Below are 19,644 nucleotides of genomic sequence, written 5' to 3'. Positions count from 1 at the left end.
CCATACTTTGTTATGTTGTAGCATGTGAACTCTCTTATAGTAGTCTTTAAGGCAAGGAAAGTAGCAGAGGCTTAGAAAAACTATTCAATGAATAACATCTGAAAACTTCCCCATCATGAAGAAAGATAAGGGCATCCAAATACAGGAGGCCACAGGACCCCAAATAGACACTGCCATAAGCACACAGTCACCAAACTCTGAAATGTACAGCAAAAACAATTAATTATAAAATTTGTGAGAAAACACCAGATCACTTTCAAGTATCATCAGTGTCTGATAATTTTCATTGTAGAGATCTTTTACTTCTTTGGATAAATTTGTTCCTAAATATTTGATTTTTTGTGATGGTTGTGAATGGGATTTCTTTTTGATTTCTCTTTCAGTGAGTTCATCATTAGCATATAAAAAGGCTGTTCTGTAAATGTCATAAATATCTGTTATGTCCAGTTGGTCTCCAGTATAGTGCTTCTTTGTTTACTTTTTTGGTCTGGATATTCTGTCCATTTTTGAAAATAGTGTTGAGTTCCTCCACCATTATTGTATTAGAATCTATCTCTTTATAAAGTATTCGATTTCTGGAGTATTTATTAGTTAAATTGCTGGCTTTTTTAAAACTTTTACACAAAGCTATCCAGTATCATTAACTATTCAGTTTCCAGTTTAAGAATTTGAGAATAATAAGCTGTTATCTACAAATAATTCAGTGATAATTCTAGGAAACATATTAGAAAATAGGATTATTGCCAGTTTTTGTTACATGTTCCATCACTTCACAAAGCATCTTGTTGTTTCCAGTGTCCTAAGGATACTATGTAGATAACTTCACTTAATGAATGAATTACCAGAATCCAAAAATCTTACGTTTAATAAGTTGAGCCCATCTATCTTTAAAGATCGATTTGGATATTGACGTAACAGAAGAAATTGTATAAAAATTTGAAACAAACATGGCTTTGAACAAAACAAGTAACCATTTAATTAGGGCATGTTATATAATAAAAATAAATATTCTTTTAATTCATATTTTTGACTATTACACATAGAGAAACAGAATAAGTTTAGTTTTGTCTTCTCACTGACATAGATCTAATATTGCTTAATTGGTATTTTGTAAAATTCTTGAACTATATTAGAAATGTGCCAGGGGATTCCAATTCAATCCCATCAAGGTGGCATGTACCAATGCCATCTCACTAGTCAAAGTGATCAGTTTCAGTTCACAATTGATCATAATGATAGGTCTAAGAGTCAAAGGAATCACATAAACAAGAATAGTGTCTGCTAATACTAACTGAAAGAATAAAAAAGGGAGAGAACGATCTAACATGGGAAACGGAATACACAGCAGACTCATAGAATGGCAGATGTCCTAAGCACCACTCTGGCCTCAGAATCAGCCCTTAAGACACTCGGATCTGGCTGAAGAGCCCATGAGAGTATTTTAGGCATGGAAAGCCAAGACACTCTGGCAAAAAAAAGAGGACCTAAATGAAAGATCTCTGCGAGTGAGATCCCAGTGGAAAGAACGGGGCCATCAAAGAAGGAGGTACCTTTCTCTGAAGAAGGAGAGAACTTCTACTTTGACTATGACCTTGTCTAAATAAGATAGGAGTCAGCAAACTCAAAAGGCTTCCATAGCCTTGGCAACTCATGACAAGAACCTAGGATGATTACCAACGCCATAAACAAGAGTGTCAATTTGTTAAGTCAACAATAGGAGTCACTGTGCACTTACTCCTCATGTAGGATCTCTGTCCTTTTTTTTTAAATTTTTTTAATTCTTTTTTTATTTTTATTTTATTTTATTTAATGAATATAAATTTCCAAAGTACAGCTTATGGATTACAATAGCTCCCCCCCATAACTTCCCTCCCACCCACAACATTCCCCTCTCCCACTCCCTCTCCCCTTCCATTCACATCAAGTTTCATTTTCAATAATCTTTATATACAGAAGATCAATTTAGCATATATTAAGTAAAAATTTCAACAATTTCCACCCACACAGAAACACAAAGTATAAAATACTATTTGAGTACTAGTTATAGCATTAATTAAACACCTAAGAGTAATTGTGTATTAATTACAGAGTTCAACCAATAGTTTTAAGTAGAACATAAAAATACTAAAAGGGTAAAGTATTAAGTTCTTTTCTTTTTTTTTGTTTGTTATATAGTTTTTATTTATTTAATAAATGTGAATTTACAAAGTGCAACTTTTGTATTGTTGTGGCTTCCCCCCAACCTCCCTCCCTCCCTTGGCCCTCCCCCTCCCACTCCCTCTCCCATCCCGCCCTTCATCGAGTTTCATTTTCAATTACCTTCATATACTGAAGATCAACTTAGTATATACTAAGCAAGTATTTCAACAGGCTGTACTCACACAACCGCACAAGGTGTAGGGTATTGTTCGACTAGTAGTGTTTTTAAGTTTCATAGTAAAACACATTAAGGACAGAGATCCTACGTGGGGAGCATGTACCCAGTGACTCCCGTTGTTGATTTAACAATTGGCACTCTTATTTATGACGTCAGCAGTAACCTGAGACTCTTGCTATGAGCTGTCTAAGCTATGGAAGCCCCTTGAGGATCTCTGTCCTTAATGTGTTGTTCAATGTGAATCAATGCTATAACTAGTACTCAAACAGTATTTTACACTTTATATTCTATGTGGGTGCAAACTGTTGAAATCTTTACTTAGTATATGCTAAATTGATCTTCTGTATATAAAGATAATTGAAAATGAATCTTGATGTGAGTGGAATGGGAGAGGGAGCGGGAGTTGGGAGGGTTGCAGGTGGGAGGGAAGTTATGGGGGGGAAAAGCCATTGTAATCCATAAAAAAAATTCTTGAACTATCAAAATCTGTTCTAGGGATATCAAATAGGATGATTCTATTTGTTCTGGTTCTAGTAGGGAAATACATAGCACTAAATTCTAAATATTTGTACCTTTTCCTTGTAGTTCCTTAAGCAAATGATGAATATTGTTTACACCAATACGTTTTTAAACTTTATGTAGTTTTTATTTCTGGAATGTGGGAAAACATGCCTAACTCCAAAACTATGTACATGATGAACTTTGTTTACTCTGCTGTATTTATTTTCTCAGATAGCTTGATAGAATATTTGTAGTCACTCTAATTGTACATAATTACATCTAACTGCATTCATTGTGTTTATGCACATTATAAAATTTTAATTTGCAAACACTATCCAACTGTTAAGCTATCTGAATATATTATATTGCACATCTTCTGGTACAAATTTAGTAGTTTTTTTTTTTCATTTCCAATTGATATTATTTCCTTCAAATAACATGTCTTAAAGGTCTACTGGACTTATAGAACCAGTAATCAAGCTGGTACTTTTTCTCATCCTGATTTCCTTATTCAAGGAACTTATACTCTAATAGAGGATGTCAGTAATTATTTAAAATGATAGTAGTAATAGATATGAACCTGAATAATGTACAAAAGATACTTCAAGAAGTGCAGGGAAATGCATATTATAAATTAGTATGCATTGGTTTCAAGTGTTTTGGAATAAAATTGTTTATCTTTTTTAAAAAAATTATTTGAATGTCAGAGTCACACAGAAAGAGGGGGAGAGAGAGAGAGAGAGAGAGAGAATCTTCCATCTCCTGGTTCATTCCTCAGATGTCCACAATAGGTCTCCCATGTGAGTGGAAGGAGCCCAAGCACTTGGGCCATCTTCTGCTGCTTTTCCAAGGTCACTATCAGGAAGCTGGATTAGAAGTGGAGCCAGCAGGGACATGAACCAGTGCCCATATGGAATGTTGACGTCGCAGGTGGTGGCTTCACCTGCTATGCAACAAGTGCAGCTCATCTGTATGTTTTAATTCCATTTTTCCATAACTTTTTGATGTATGCTCATATATGAAAATAGTGTGATGCTTGTGAATTAAAGATGCTGTATACTGTTTTTAAACACTGCCTTTCAATCTAATGGTTCTAATACACTCAGATATAGTGTCTTGACTCACTTTAAACATGATTAAGGTTATCCCATGAACAAAATTTGTACCATCAAGTGCCATTATTACAGTATTTTCATTAATAAATATAAAAAGTCATTGTTTTATATCAACAGTAACTATAGGTACAGCATCTGTTTGCATTAACCAACTCTAAGTATTTTGATAAGATACTTCTGGCTTTTATTTTACTTTTAGATTAAAACACAATTTGATACATTTGTAATTTCCTTCCTAATATTAGCATGGCTTATATTTAAGGTAAATCTGTTTTTAACCTTTTCATATGCTTTAGGTATGATGTTGGTTTTCACATACTAACATTTCTTCTCAATATTTTTTTGCTGTCCAGTTGGACTACTGACTTCACGATGTCTGAAATCAGATTCAGCAGTCTCACTTGGGATCAGATTAAAACACTGGACCAAGTATTAGATGGAGTAACTCCAATTCATGGAAGAGGGAATTTCCCCACACTGGAGGTAAAACCAAAAGATGTCATTCATGTTGTGAAAAACCAACTCATAGAACAAGGAATTATTGTTAAAGATGCTCGGTTAAATGGTTCCACCGCAAGTTATGTACTTGCAAGCCGTAATGGAATCAGTTATAAGGATCTGGACATTATTTTTGGTGTTGAACTTCCAAGTGATCAAGAATTTCAGCTTGTTAAGGATACAGTACTAGGCTGTCTACTTGATTTTTTACCAAAAGGTGTCAAAAAGGAAAAGATCACCCCAAATACCATGAAAGATGCTTATGTGCAGAAAATGGTCAAAGTTTGCAATCAGCATGATCGTTGGAGTCTCATCTCTCTCTCTAATAACACTGGTAAGAATGTAGAGCTAAAATTTGTGAATTCACTCAGACGACAATTTGAATTTAGTGTTGATTCCTTTCAAATAGTTTTGGATCCCATGTTAGATTTCTATTATGACAAAAATGCTAAGCTCACCAAAGAATCCTTTCCAACTGTGGTGGCTGAAAGCATGTATGGAAACTTCCAAGAAGCAATGACACATTTGCAATACAAGCTTATATCTACCAGAAAGCCTGAAGAGATTAGAGGTGGTGGCCTTCTGAAGTATAGTAACTTACTAGTTCGTGATTTCAAGCCAGCATGTCAAGCAGAAATCAAGACCCTGGAACGTTATATGTGTTCCAGATTCTTCATTGATTTTCCTGATGTAGTCGAACAACAAAAGAAAATTGAATCGTACCTCCGCAACCACTTCATAGGTGAAGAAAAAAGCAAGTATGACTACCTTATGACCTTGCGTGGAGTTGTGAATGAAAGCACTGTTTGCCTCATGGGACATGAAAGAAGACAGACACTCAATATGATCACCCTTATGGCTTTAAGAGTACTTGGAGAACAAAATATTTTACCCAGTACAGACAATGTAACTTGTTTTTATCAGCCTGCTCCATACTTTAATGTTGAAGGAGGAGGATACCATACTAATTATGTAACATCTGGTCCACCACCCATTTTCTTTCAGCCATACTATCCACTGCAATTCCATATGCCCAATAGTATGGTTTAAGAAATACAAATACAATAGAAACTTTGCTTTAATTAAACACCTCTTAAAAGCAAGTTTCCTAATTCTATAAAATTGAAGATCTATTTTTATGTACAATTACCAACTATTTTCCATCAATTAGAGCTTAAGCCATCATAGTAAATATAATCTGTGAACTGACCAGTTTAATTGATTTAAAAATGTTACTGACTAGCTATAATAACTTTCAGATGTGGACCAGTTGAAATGATTTTCAAATATTGCTGACTACTTGTGACTTTTGGATTTGCTGTGACAAATGTATTAGAGATCTCTACATATTTGACTAAAATACGGAACAACAGACTGATATTATAAAGTCTAGTGATACAGTGAAAACAAGTGCCAAAATTTTTATAGTAAGCCAACTCCTTTGTTATGTTCACTTCATTTTTTTATAGTGAATATGCCATCAATTATTTTTTTAGTACTTACCAGAAATGCCTAATTTTAAACAAAACAGATTCAGAAGGCATTAAAACCTTGGGCATGGAAGCACTTACTTTTTCCCAAATAAGTTGCTTTGGATACAAACTTGTGATGTAGTTTAAAGAAACTATAGAAAAAATGGTTTTGGAAAACACTGGATATTAGTATTTTATAATCTTTAAATAATTTATTTAGTTAATTTGTAGATCTGAAAAATACCACTCAGCCACTCAGCTGTACAACCAATACTGTGACCAGTTATGCACTTTTTTTTTCTCATCCCCCACAATAAGTTGGAAAGAGTGAAAATGACCATCTCTGAATACTAAAGCTTTGTATCGTAATCTGTTTAAAATAGACTAACAGGAAAACACAGGCATAAGTTTTTAGCCATGGCATTTACCATTTTTATGACATATTAGACCAACACCTTAATGTTTGGAAACATTCAGTTTTAACAATTGAAATATGCTCATTAACAGTAAATCAAGTGTTGTTTTTCCATTTTTGCCTTTACCAAAGATCAGTTCATAACATGCCACTCAAGTGCCTCCTCACACAAGCTTTTGTTTAATTTACTCATCAATTGAATACATTCACCATGTATCCGAATATCTACTCATTCCAACAAATATGCTGCTAGTAAATCTACAAGTGGGATTACACATGTGTTTTTTTCACATAATTTAAGTCCACGGCCAATAATATCTAGGATGACTGGTTTTTAAATTCATATTTTTGATGGAAATTCATTTTTGTTGACCATCAAATATTTTTTGTGTTACAAGGTGGACTGAGAGTCATGAGAATTTGTCACTTATAGACTGTGTTTAACCTGTCTTCTCTATATTATAATATTGGATTCAAAATGTGTACCAAATATGACATTTTCAAATAACCAATATTTTTGAAATGTTTTCTACCATACCACCACTATATTTTTAAAGAATTGTGTGTATATCACAGAACCCCAAGTCTTTAAAATATATGAATCCATCCCCTTCTTTGGGACCAATAAAGAATTTATAAACACTATGTTGATAGAAAATGATTAATCTGTCTATATATTATATTGGCTAAAGATGCGTGATCATTCTGTCTGCCTTAATTACTTCTCATTTAGTAGAAATCCTCATGACATAAAACTAAAAGTATTCCTAAGAACCAAAAAAGTTCCAAAATATATTAGAAAAATATTTAGGAATAAAAGGACCATTTCAGTGTCATGGACAGTGATTCAGTGTTTTCCAGAATGGCTTTTTACACTGGAAGGCAGAATTCTGAAGCTATTTGGAGACATCTTACTCCCATGTGCTCCCAAGTTTCCTTTGGTTTATTGGGAATCCAAATTCCTTCCCTAACAAAAGCAAATTAGCTATAGTATTTTCCCAAATGTTTAAGTCATGATGGAATGATGCCTGAAGCTACATGCTTTCTCTAAACATTTCAAGCATGTGTTCCCCTTGTTGCAAAAAAGTTCAGAATTGACATCAAAGATTTTCTCAAAAGAAAATCCAAACCCTTGAAAGGGGATAATATCACTGACGGGAAAGCTATAACTTGATTTATCATGACCTTCTTTCTATAGATACCATCATCAAACTAGACCTCCTTTACTCCCAACCAACTATAAAAATATTTGTCTTCATGAGTGCATAAATATCTCTCTAAAATTACAGTAGCTACCTTGAGAAGCAATATTGTCTCATTCTGTTTATTAGGATAACCAATGGGAACATTTTTCTATAAATTAATGTTAAACTCTTAACCTAAAGGAGTTAATATAAATTTTTAAAGAAACTACTCCAGAGAATATGTCATCACATTTCCAGAGAAAAACAGTGTTAAACTTGAATATTTTAATCTATGACAATTTAATTTTGTATAAATCCAAGACCAAGTTTTGGTTTAGGAATTATTTCCCTCAGAAACCTAAAAAATTGCAAAAGAAAAAAATTGATACAGTTCTGACTTTCCTATCAATATGAAAAACTTGGTATCAGCTCATATTATTTTAAATCAGAACATTCTTGTATTTCACAAAATCCATGTACTATTAACAAAGTTATAGTAAGCTATATTTTAAATTCAAAGCTATTTTAATTATGGCTGATGTCTAATTAGTCAAGGAAGATTGAAAAATGGTGAGTACTTGCTTTAATTCAGAGATAACCTACAAAACAGAAGAGAAAATAATGAGAGCTACCACAGCTGTGAAATACCTCCCAGATTTTTTTTTGTGGAAGTGCCCTGTGCCCAAATTCCATGTTCTTGAATCAGCAAGATTCTATTAAAATGTATCCAAATTAAAGAGTTTTAAAAATTGATTTATAAAACTACATTTTAGTGTTAGGCATTGATAAAGACAGTATGAAAGATACTTCAGTTACACTTAAAAACTTCTCTTTCAGTGGATCTATTATGTAGAGTAATCATTCACTAAAATATGTGAAATTTGACTGTAATTGAGAAAAGTACTGACATTTTAAAATTTGTAATATTTTTTTAAATAAGAAAATAGGTTCGTTCATATAGAATTTCTTAATAAAATAAGGAACTTTAAAAATTAATATTAAAAATGATTGGGAGATACGTAGGACAGTGATTTGATAACCATTTTCAGGAAATCCATTTGACAAGACATAAAACTGCACATTTAGCCTAATTAAGGATTCCTTTGGTTTACCATTATAAAAGAAGGCATATTTAATGTTGTTTTGTTTCCAGTTGTGCTGTGTTTTGTTTGGTTATGTTCTGTATGCATTCCTATAATTTATGTATAAGTATTGAAAATTGTATTACTCATCCACTGCTCTCTTTTATGAACTTTTCATCAGCATGTGTAACTGGAGGTAACTAATATGTTACAGTGTTGATATATTGCTCTTAAGTGAGTATTTTTAAAGGAAAGTTATCCTTGAATTTTTTAAAAAGATTTTGTATTTATTTATTTGAGAGGTAGAGTTACAGACAGTGAGAGGGAAAGACAGAAAGAAAGGTCTTCCTTCCACTGGTTCACCCCTGAGATGACTGCAATGGCCAGAGCTGCTTTCCCAGGCGATTAGTAGAGCGCTTGATTGGAGAAGGGCAGCTGGGACTAGAACCAGCGCCTATATGGGATGCCGACGCCACAGGTGGAGGATTAACCTATTGTGCCACACTGCCATCCCTATCCTTAAAATTTTGAATATGGGCAAAAACACAATTTGAATTATATGCTATTTGGAAACCAGTTTAAAGTGAAACTGGTGACCTTTGAGTTTAACATGTTACTCTTTTTGTTTTGCTTTGCTTTGTTATGGAAGAACATGAAATTATTCTTCACAAAATTCTTGTGTTTCAAGTAACACTTTGTGAATTGTGCCAGTGTTTGAAAGAACAACAGTCTTTTCTGTTAGATGTAGCCCTTGAAGAGTAACAAGTGCTTAATAGATGGGTTAATTGTGTATTTTATGACCTTTGAAAAAACAAACCTTCCTATCCTAGAAAAGAGTGCCATATATATAGTTATAACTTTTAGCATCTCAGAGCCAAAGAATTAATTCACGACATGATCTTTCTAAAAAATAAATGTCTTAAGAAGCCCCTCTTTGCAAAATTTCTCTTGTAGGGTTCCAATTCAAAGATGATGGATTAAATAACCCAATCCAAATAATTTCATGGTGATATGTGACAGTTTACTTGTTTGTACATTCTAATCTTGTAACAGATTTTGAACCATTCTCTAAAATGCTAACAAGTAGTCAACTTTATCTTATAAAAAGGTATGCTGCATTTATCCTTGGTCCTTTGGCTCAACCAGAGAATCCAGAATCCCGAGATTGAATTCTGGTTTTAGCGTTGATATAGCCCCAGAGATACCAATGGGGGATATTAGTCTCCATGGAAATGACAGTTGAGAGTGATGTGAGTGTTCATACTAATATTCTGTTCAGCAATGTCCTTTTCATTACTGAAGGACAACATGAACAAAACTTTTCTCTATATAATGTGGCTTTAAATTTTCTGAGAAAAAATATTTTGTAGTATTTTTTACCTTTAAATTAGAGTTAAAAACAGAATTCCTTTATATTTGTAGTAGCTGCATTCAAAAAATTTCTTTAAAGAGGTACTAGATAGCCATTGATATCTACATTTTATACTTTAAAAGTTTTTTTGCAAATGTTCACCTCCCTCCAGCAAAATTGAAAGGTAGTGCAAGCATATTAGAAGATACTTGAACAAAGAGGATGGTGAATAATTTTCTTTAATCCTTACATGCAACTTCCTTGAACAAAAGCATTTCCATATAGATTGTTTTCTTTATAGTGTTGAGACTTGTGTAGGGTAACTTTGGGACCCTAAGGATAAAATGCCTTCAAAAACCTATGGTTGCTCAGGAAGTGAACTTCAAGTAACTATTTTCAAATAACTCTTACACCTCCAGATTTACTATCAGGTAAAATGCTTTCAAATAATATTTGTAGGTAAAAAACATGAATTATGATAGTTTTAAGATTAAGATTTGACTTTTAAAAGAATCTAAATGTATCTTCAAGTTCTGGGTAAGTAATATATGTACCAAAATAAGAACCATGCCAGGGAAGTTACATGATTTAAAATTATAGAGGAATATATTTAATACATTGTAAATAAACTTAAATCAAAGTCAGTGCCTGTTTACTTAGTACCTATTTCTTGGTCATCCTAGCAGTTTTCAAAAAAGGAGCATGAAATACATTTTCCTGAAGAGCAAGCTTTTAATTCTTCATAATTTCCTTCCACCTTTTCCTTGCTTAATAAAAGGATACCACTGAGTGCTCAAAGTGACAATATGCAGAAAATGAAGTCTTGGGAGCAATTTACTACAGTCTATATTACCAACAAGCAAGACTCTATGTGTACATTGTACAGAATCCAGTTTCAGTAGCTCTGATGATTCAAGATTTCTCTTAAGAGGGAACACTACCAATAGTTTAATTTAGGGGCCATGATTCTAGAGATGAGCATTCACTTTTCTGTTCTTGAAGAACCCTAGAATTCTCTGTAGCTAAATGTGAAGGAATTACTTAATTGGATTAACATATCATTTATAATTTAGCTTTATGAAAATGAAAATCCTATATAGCTCTGAAAACTGCATTCACTTTATATCCATACATTGCCTCTACATTTAATTGAAAAGTATATTTCTCTGGCAGCTTATGGCCAATTGCTTAATCTCATATCATTTCAGTTTGAATGAAATAAGTACAATTTAGTAAATTTTCCTTTTAGTTTGAAAAGTGTCAGCACTTAGAGAATTGTTTAAAGTTGTTCTCTGTGTTAAGTGGATGTCTGAACCAGTAAAACCAAAGTATTATCCAGATAACTTAGACCAGAAACACGTTGAGAAGTAAACAATAAAAAGTGGACCTAAATTATTTATGGTCCAAATAAATGAATAACTTTTCCAATATAAACTAGGCCTACTATTTGATATGAAAAAATCCTGCAGTATTGTTTCACTAATGCAGAATAATTAATTTTACAAAGAATAAATTAAAAATTAGATCTGACTTCAAAGCTAAGGAAGCAAGTTGGATTCATAAATATTTATCTTAAAAATGTGTTGCAATTTTCGATTAAATCTTGTTTAGCATTAAAACATTGGTGAAAGGAATTATAGTCACTGATGGGAAATAAAATAGAAAATCTAAATGCAGTTGTTCAGAGCCCAGTAAAATGGCTGACACAATTTCCTATACCATTCCATCAAGAAGACTTAAATTTTAACACTAAAGTAACTCAGCAAAAATAAATTTATTTTTTATAAAGCTTTTATGTGCCTTTTAGTATTTTAGTGCAAAAAATTTAAAGTGTTCTTAAATTTTCAAGAGTGGGATGTCTAAGATGTTTGAAATGTTCATAGTTGAATAATGCATGTACTTTTCTTTAGAGTGTATGTTAAAACATTTTTTACTATTGTTCATTATAAAATTATAGTTGTATGTAGTATTTAAAATTTATTTTACTGTTAAAAGGTAATGTTAATATGAACAGTGTCAGGGCTTTTTTGTGGAAACTTTTAAAAACTTACTGTACTATGATTATTACTTGTCTAGTAACTATTTTGTTTCATTTGCTTTATTTTGTGCCTTTGTGCACTCTTTGGAAAAAGTACAGACTCTGTTACTAAATTAAAATCAGTTTTGAAATAAAGTCACTGTGAAACATGCAGCAATGTATCAACTGCAAAATAAGTAAATGGTTGTTTTTTTTAACACCATCAAATTGTTTATATTGTGTTCAAAATTATACTAGAGATTTTTACCTTGAAATTTGTAGAAAATATCCAGTGATTTCACTAGATATTGTACATAGGGAGCATATGGCTCTGTGTAATCTATCATTTATGACAGATTAAACAACAGATAAAACTATCCAACATAGCCTGATTATATATAACTGGTTTGTATTCACTTTTTACTCAAACTTCATTTGATTAAACATTGGTTATGTTTTATTCTCTGTCTCAAGAAAGTGGTACCTACAACACGCTGAATAAGTATGTAATTAATGAAGAAATAAAATGGTAGTGTCATTCAGAATAATGGGTCAAAATGATATAACAGGTATTGAATCTAATCATAAACACAACACATATCAGTATCACATATTTAACAGCCTGTATACTCAAGTGTCATGCTGACATCATATTTAAGAAATGATTATAACTCTATAGAATGAAGAAATAGGCTTGAATACAGGTTTTATTAGAAGAATGAAGAACTATGGTAAAAGAGAGATACACAACACTCAATATAATTGATGTTTAAACAGTATTGGAGACAGCATAGCAATGCTATAGATAAGGGTCAAGTATTTTATGTTAACCATGGAGCAGTAGTTACACTTATGATAAAGATCGTGTGTTTCTATCACATAGTGTACATTACCAGATGGTAAGGGCTTGAAGTAAAATAGATGATTACAATAAAACCCAGATTGTCCCACTGATAAGAGATTTTCATTCTTTAATAAGCATGAATATTTGATATTTCAAACTTTACCAGAAAGCATAGATAACATCTACACTTACATAAAAATGGCCAACTGTATTTTTATTTTTAATTTTTTTATTACTACAAATAAAATCAATTCCATGTGTTTCATAGATGTAATTATAAGAACTTAAGGATACTTCCCTCCTTCCCTGCCTTCCTCCTTCCTTCTTCTTCCTTTCCTTTTTTCATTTAATTTTTATGATAACATCTTTTCAATGTGTTTTTATAATCACAGGGTTAAGGATTAGCTACATGTAATGTTCAACAAGTAAAAAGTAGAAAGAGCATTGTTTCACAGGATATAGACAAGGGCTATAAACAAAAATTATAGGATGTCAATTCCACTCATTCATATTTTTTGTTTTTTTGTACTCTGCTAGCTATCACAAATTAGAGAAAATATGCAGTATTTGTCTGTTTGGGTCTGGCTTATATCACTAAGCGCAATGGTCTCCAGTTGCATCCATTTTGTTGCAAAAGACATGGTTCCAGTCTTTTTATGGCTGAGTAGTATTCCACTGTGTATATAAAGTACATTTTCTTTATCCAGTAATCAGGTGATGAATGTCTTGGTTGAAACCATACCCAGGCTATTATGAATTTAGCTGCTATAAACATGTAGATACAGATACCTCTTTCATATGGTGATACAATCTCCTTTGGTTAAATTCACAAGAATGTCATGACTGGGTCATATGGTAGATATATTTACAGAATTCTGAGGACTCTCCATCCTGTGTTCCATAATGGTTATACTAGTTGACATTCCTGACAGTGTATTAGGGTGCCATTTTCTCCATATCCTTACCAGCATTTGTTATTTTTTTTTAATTTTTGGATTATAGCCATTCTAACTGCAGTGAGGTGAAACCTCGTTGGGGTTTTTATTTGTATTTACCTGATGGCTAGCAATCCTGAACATTCTCTCATGTGTCTGTTGCCAATATGTTATTCATTCTTTGAAAAGTGCCTTGTCATGTCCTTTGCCCATTTCTAAAGATTTACTTATTTATTTGAAAGAGTTAGAAAGAATATGAATCTTTCTTTCATGTATCACTCTCCAAATGGCTGCAGTGGCCATGGTGAAGGCAGTAGCCAGGAACTTCTTCCAGATCTCCTACGTGGGAGCAGAGCCCAAGGACTTAGGGCTACCGTCCACTGCTTTCCCAGATATATTATCAGGATTGGAAGTGGAGCAGCTGGGACTGGAACCAGCACCTGGAGGGATGCTGGCATCATAGGCTATGGCTTAACCCACTCACCACAACAGCAGCCCCCCAAGCTTTGCCAGTTTCTTAACTGGATTATTTGTTTTGTTGTAGTATTTCTTGAGCTCTTAATATATTCTGGATATTAATCCTTTATTTGATGCCTAGTTTGCAAATATTTTCTCCTATTCTATGGTTGCCTATTCACTTTATTGAGTGCTTCCTTTGTTGTGCAGAAGCTTAACTTGAAGTAATCCCATTTGTCATTTTTGCTTTTGTTGTCTGTGCTAATGGGGGTCTTATCCAAGAAATATTAGCCTGTGCCAATGTCTTGCTTTGTTTCCCATTTTTTTTAGTATTCTTTTGGTTTCAGGGCTTATGTTTAGATCCTTGATCCAATGTCAGTTGATTTTTGTATAGGTTGTAATGTAAGGTAGGCATCTTTTTTGATACTTTTGCATGTGGAGATTCAGTTTCTCAACACCATTTCTTGAAGAGACTGTTTTGTAATAAATATTGGTAAATAATAAATACATAATATTCCAGTTAAATCATGGGTGAAGTAAAAAAAGATGGTTATATATGTGGGTCTTCAAAAATTTCATGGAGACAATTAAAAGTTTAATTTGATGCCAAAATTTAAAATTCATTAATGGATTTTTTCATAATACACATGTTACTCATATTTTTATTAAGGCATTATGTTTCATTATTGAGTATTAATAAAAATAACATTCATGAACTCTGGGAACCCTGATAATGATGCCATTAAATTACTTGAATATCACCTAGTTTTGATTAGATTGTATGCAATGAGACCAGCCAGTTAACCCATCCATAAAGAACTAAGGGTCATGGGAAACTTACCATGTCAATGCAGTCCTTTTTACACTATTAACTGAAGAAAAATGTGTGGCTTCAAAACTGTTTTAAGATTAGGAAACTGCTGGGCTTTGTGGCTCAGCAGTTAGAGCAATGCTTGGCCCACACACATCCCATACTGGAGTGCCTGTTTTTCAGTACCTGCTATGATTCTGATACTGCTTCCTGCTAATGCACACCAGTAAGATGGCACATAATGGCTTAAGTAATTGGGTCCTTGGAACCCACCTGGGCTCCTGGCTCAGCACTGGCTGTTGTGGAAATTTGAGGAATACTCTTCAAATAAGTAAAAACAAAAACTGTTAAAAGTTAGGAAACAAAAGTAAGTCAGAAGGAAACAAGGACTATAAGGTAGACTCTCAATTTTTCATTGAAATTCATTCAGAATTGCTCATTTGATAAGAATTAGTGGAAAGTTGTGGAGAAACACATTGTGATATACCTTTCTCTGTAATGTTACTGTTAAAATGTGGGGTGACTCTCAAAATACTGTCATAATAAGAAGGTGTTATTCTTTGACTCTCTGGGAATCCAATTAGCAAAATGTTTTGAGTGTCCCCCCCAAAGTGTTGCCATGGTCTTTGGTCTTGACCGATCCATGTGCTTTTGCATCATCTTGACCAGTTCTACTTCTTGATAGCCATTGTTTTGAATATGCTTTTTTCATCAAGATCAAGCCATCTTTCATCTCCTGATACATTTCTTTAAAGACAGCTTCAGGACTTTGGTCTCACTTGTTGAAAATTCCACTGAAAGTTCTGGTATTGCCTGCCGCTGATGGGGACACAATAATTTTGGCATCCATGGAGTAGAAAGTATGCTCCACCTTAATTTTTTTCCATGAAAATTGTGCATGCTGAACCAACAAAGATGACTTTGCTGTGGTCCATTGTTTCTCTTAATTGTTGGTTCTCTTCAAGTAGAGCATAAGCAGGATTTTTTTTCCTTGAAATTAGATGTGGATGGTATGCCATTGCTGGCTTTATTTTTTACATTACTCCATCCTTTCTTAAAATAAGTTATTCCTTCATAAACTGCTTATTTATTTGGAGTTTTCCCCATAAACTTTTAGTAAAACACCAATGATTTCACTAATCTTCGGGAAAACTGACTACTTTTGCTAGACATGCAAGAGAAAGAAATCAGACGATGGAATTGAAGCACTTTCAACTAACAGAAAATGAGAAAATAGGGGAAATCTGAATAGTGTTTTGGGAAGGTTGTTATATTCTTATACGTTTCTGATTCCTGGATATATTCTTTAAAAATAAATTTTAAGAAATTTATTTGAAAGGAAGAGTAACAGGAAGAGACAGAGAGAGGTCTTCTGTTTGCTTATTTGCTCCCTAAATGCCCACAACAACTGGGGCTGGGCTAGGCTGATACCAGAAAGCAGAAACTCTATCTGGATCCCTTGCATGGGTGGCAAGAACCTTTGTACTTGAGCTATTGTCTGCTGCTTCTTAGGTGCATTAGGAAGCTGGATCAGAAATGCAGTATCGGGCCAGCGCCGCGGCTCACTAGGCTAATCCTCCTCCTAGCAGCGCCGGCACACCGGGTTCTAGTCCCGGTCGGGGCGCCGGATTCTGTCCCGGTTGCCCCTCTTCCAGGCCAGCCCTCTGCTGTGGCCAGGGAGTGCAGTGGAGGATGGCCCAGGTGCTTGGGCCCTGCACCCCATGGGAGACCAGGAAAAGCACCTGGCTCCTGGCTCCTGCCATCGGATCGGTGCGGTGCGCCGGCCGCAGCGCGCCGGCCGCGGCGGCCATTGGAGGGTGAACCAACGGCAAAGGAAGACCTTTCTCTCTGTCTCTCTCTCTCACTGTCCACTCTGCCTGTCAAAAAAAAAAAAAAAAAAAGAAATGCAGTATCTAGGACTCAAAAAGTCATTCCAGTATGGGATGCAGGCTTCCCAAGTGGTGGCTTTAACCCACTCTGCCCCATAATTACCATTGCTGGATAAGTTCTAAAGGAGACTCAAACCTCACCTGAACAAGGCTTGTTTCTAGAAAAATGTCTTCTTTCAAAACTTAACGCCATTATTTCTGAGGAGCTGATTTCCTTCACCCACTCAAATGTTCTTATGAAGTAACTTTGAACAGCCTCGCTAGGCAAGCCCTCAGCAAAATTGTTAAATATGAATATATCATTCCTTCCAATGTCTCAGGACCCTATACATTTGACTATATTCCAGCATCAACCCCTGACCACTGACCTCAGCTACTCATCTGAAAAATAGTATCTGATGTGATTTCTCCTACATGGACTGTATGCAATAAATGCCTGCATCAAAATATTAACAGTGGATTCTTTTAATGGCATTCTTTTTTGAGATCATGTGAAATGTTCAGATTGAAAACAGTTAAAATGATGAAGTAAGGAATTCCAAAAATTCAATTCTTAAAGAATAGCAAAGGAAATTGCAAAAGTAATCAGAATTAACTTTTTTAAAACTACAATATTCAGTATCTGCCATAACATAGACAAAAATAGCTGAGTCTTAAAACAGCAAATGTTGTGGCTTCCAGATGTAGACTTTATTTTTAGGGCAGTTTTTTATTCCCTGAAAAATTGAGCAGCAAATAGAGTTCCCACATACCCTCTTTCACACATCGAGCCCCACAACCTTCAACATTACATGTCAGAGTGACATTTTTGTAAAATTGACGTATTATTGCCCAAATTCCACAGATTGTTTGTGTTCATCCTGAGTGTTGTACATTGTAAATATTTTATTTGACAAGCAGAGTTATAAAGTGAGAGAGAGAAAGGTCTTCCTTCCATTGGTTCACCCCACAAATGGCTGCTACAGTTGGCACGCTGCACCGATCCAAAGCCAGGAGCCAGATGATTCCTCCTGGTCTCCCATGCGGGTGCAGGGGCCCAAGCACTTGGGCCATCCTCCACTGCCTTCCCGGGCCACAGCAGAGAGCTGGACTAGAAGAGGAGCAACCAGAACTAGAACCAGGCGCCCATATGGGATGCCGGCACTGCAGGCGGAGGATTAACCAAGTAAGCCATGGGGCCTGCCCCATTGTAACTATTTTGACCAGTGTGTAATGATATGTATCCATCATTATAATATTACACAGAATTGTATGGATTCCAAGGAAAGCCTCACGTAATCTGCCTTCTCATCCCTAACTCTACCAACCCATAACAACCACTGATCCTCTTTCTGTCTTCGCAGTTTTACCTTTTCCAGAATGTTATATGATTGGAATCATATAGTATGTATCCTTTTTCAGATTGGCTTCTGTCACATAGTAATTTTTTTTACTCATAATATAAAACAAATTATGATGTATGTATCCCATAATTTCTTTATCCATACTGCAGTTGATGGGTATTTGGGTTGATTCCCTTTCTTAGCTATTGTGAATTGAGCTGAAATAAGCATGGGTTTCAGGTAACCCTTTCATATGCTGATTTCATTTCTCTCCAGTAAATTCACAATGGGAAGGGTGGATCGTATGGTAGGTCTATATTCAGATTTCTGAGTTATCTTCATACTGTCTTCCACAGTGGCTTTTACCAGTTTACATTCTGACCATCAGTGGATTAGGGTACCATTTTCCCCACATCCTCACCAGGATGAGTTTTTTGTTGACTTCTAGGAGAGCAATTTTGATTGGTATTGCATTGAAGCTAAATTGCTTTTGGTAGTGTGGACATTTTGATAATATCAATTCTTTCAATCCATGAAGATGGAAGATATTTTCCATTTTTTTTTTGTTTCTTCTACTTCTTTCTTTAATTTTTTGTAATTCTCATCATAGAGATCTCTGACATCCTTGGTTAAATTTATTCCAAGGTATTTGATTTTTTTTGTAGCTATTATGAATGAGGTTGAGCTTAGAAGCTTTTTCTTAGTCATGGCATTGTCTGTGTTTACAAAGGCTGTTGATTTTTGTGTGTTGGTTTTATATCCTGCCACTTGACCAAACTCTTCCATGAGTTCCTATCCTCTCTTAGTAGATTCTTTTGGACCTGCTATATGTAAAAATGTGTCATCTACAAATAGGGATAGTTTGACTTTCTCCTTCCTAATTTGTATCCATCTGATTTATTTTTCTTCCCTAATGGTTCTGGCTAAAATTTAGAGGACTATATTGAATAGCAGTGTCGAGAGTGGGCATCCTTTTCTGGTTTTGGATCTTAGTGGGAATACTTCCAACATTTCTTCAATAGGATGCTGAACACAGGTTTGTCAAAAATTGCCTTGATTGTGTTGAGGAATGCTCCTTCTATACCCAGTTTGCTTAGATATTTCATCATGAAAAGGTGTTGTAGTTTATCAAATGCTTTCTCTGCATCTATTGAGAAAATCATATGGCTTTTGTTCTTCAGTTTGTTGATGTGATATATCAAATTGATTGATTTGCAAATATTGTACCATCCCTGCATACCAGAGATAAATCCAGCTTGCTCCAGGTGAATGATCTTTCTGATGTGTTGTTGGATTTGATTGGCTGGTATTTTGTTGAGGATTTTTCTGTCTATATTCATCAGGGAAATTGGTCTATACTTCTCTTTTTCTGTTA

At 34.4% G+C, this 19,644-nt stretch overlaps 1 protein-coding gene across 4 annotated transcripts in view; it reads left to right on the top strand.

The window, feature by feature from the left end:
• TENT5D (terminal nucleotidyltransferase 5D) overlaps window positions 1-16,338 on the top strand; it is a 60,965-nt gene extending 44,627 nt beyond the window's left edge. For all 4 annotated transcript variants that reach the window (XM_051827372.2, XM_051827370.2, XM_017349678.3 and 1 more), the window contains one exon: window positions 4,347-16,338. In XM_051827372.2, coding sequence (XP_051683332.1) covers window positions 4,366-5,541 — 1,176 coding nt within the window. In that variant the 5' untranslated portion in view covers window positions 4,347-4,365 and the 3' untranslated portion in view covers window positions 5,542-16,338. The remainder of the gene's footprint in view (window positions 1-4,346) is intronic.
• The last annotated feature ends 3,306 nt before the right edge of the window (window positions 16,339-19,644 follow it).

This window comes from Oryctolagus cuniculus, chromosome X (genome assembly GCF_964237555.1).
Source record: "Oryctolagus cuniculus chromosome X, mOryCun1.1, whole genome shotgun sequence".
Classification (NCBI taxonomy): domain Eukaryota; kingdom Metazoa; phylum Chordata; class Mammalia; order Lagomorpha; family Leporidae; genus Oryctolagus; species Oryctolagus cuniculus.
This window is presented reverse-complemented; position numbering and strand designations above follow the sequence as displayed.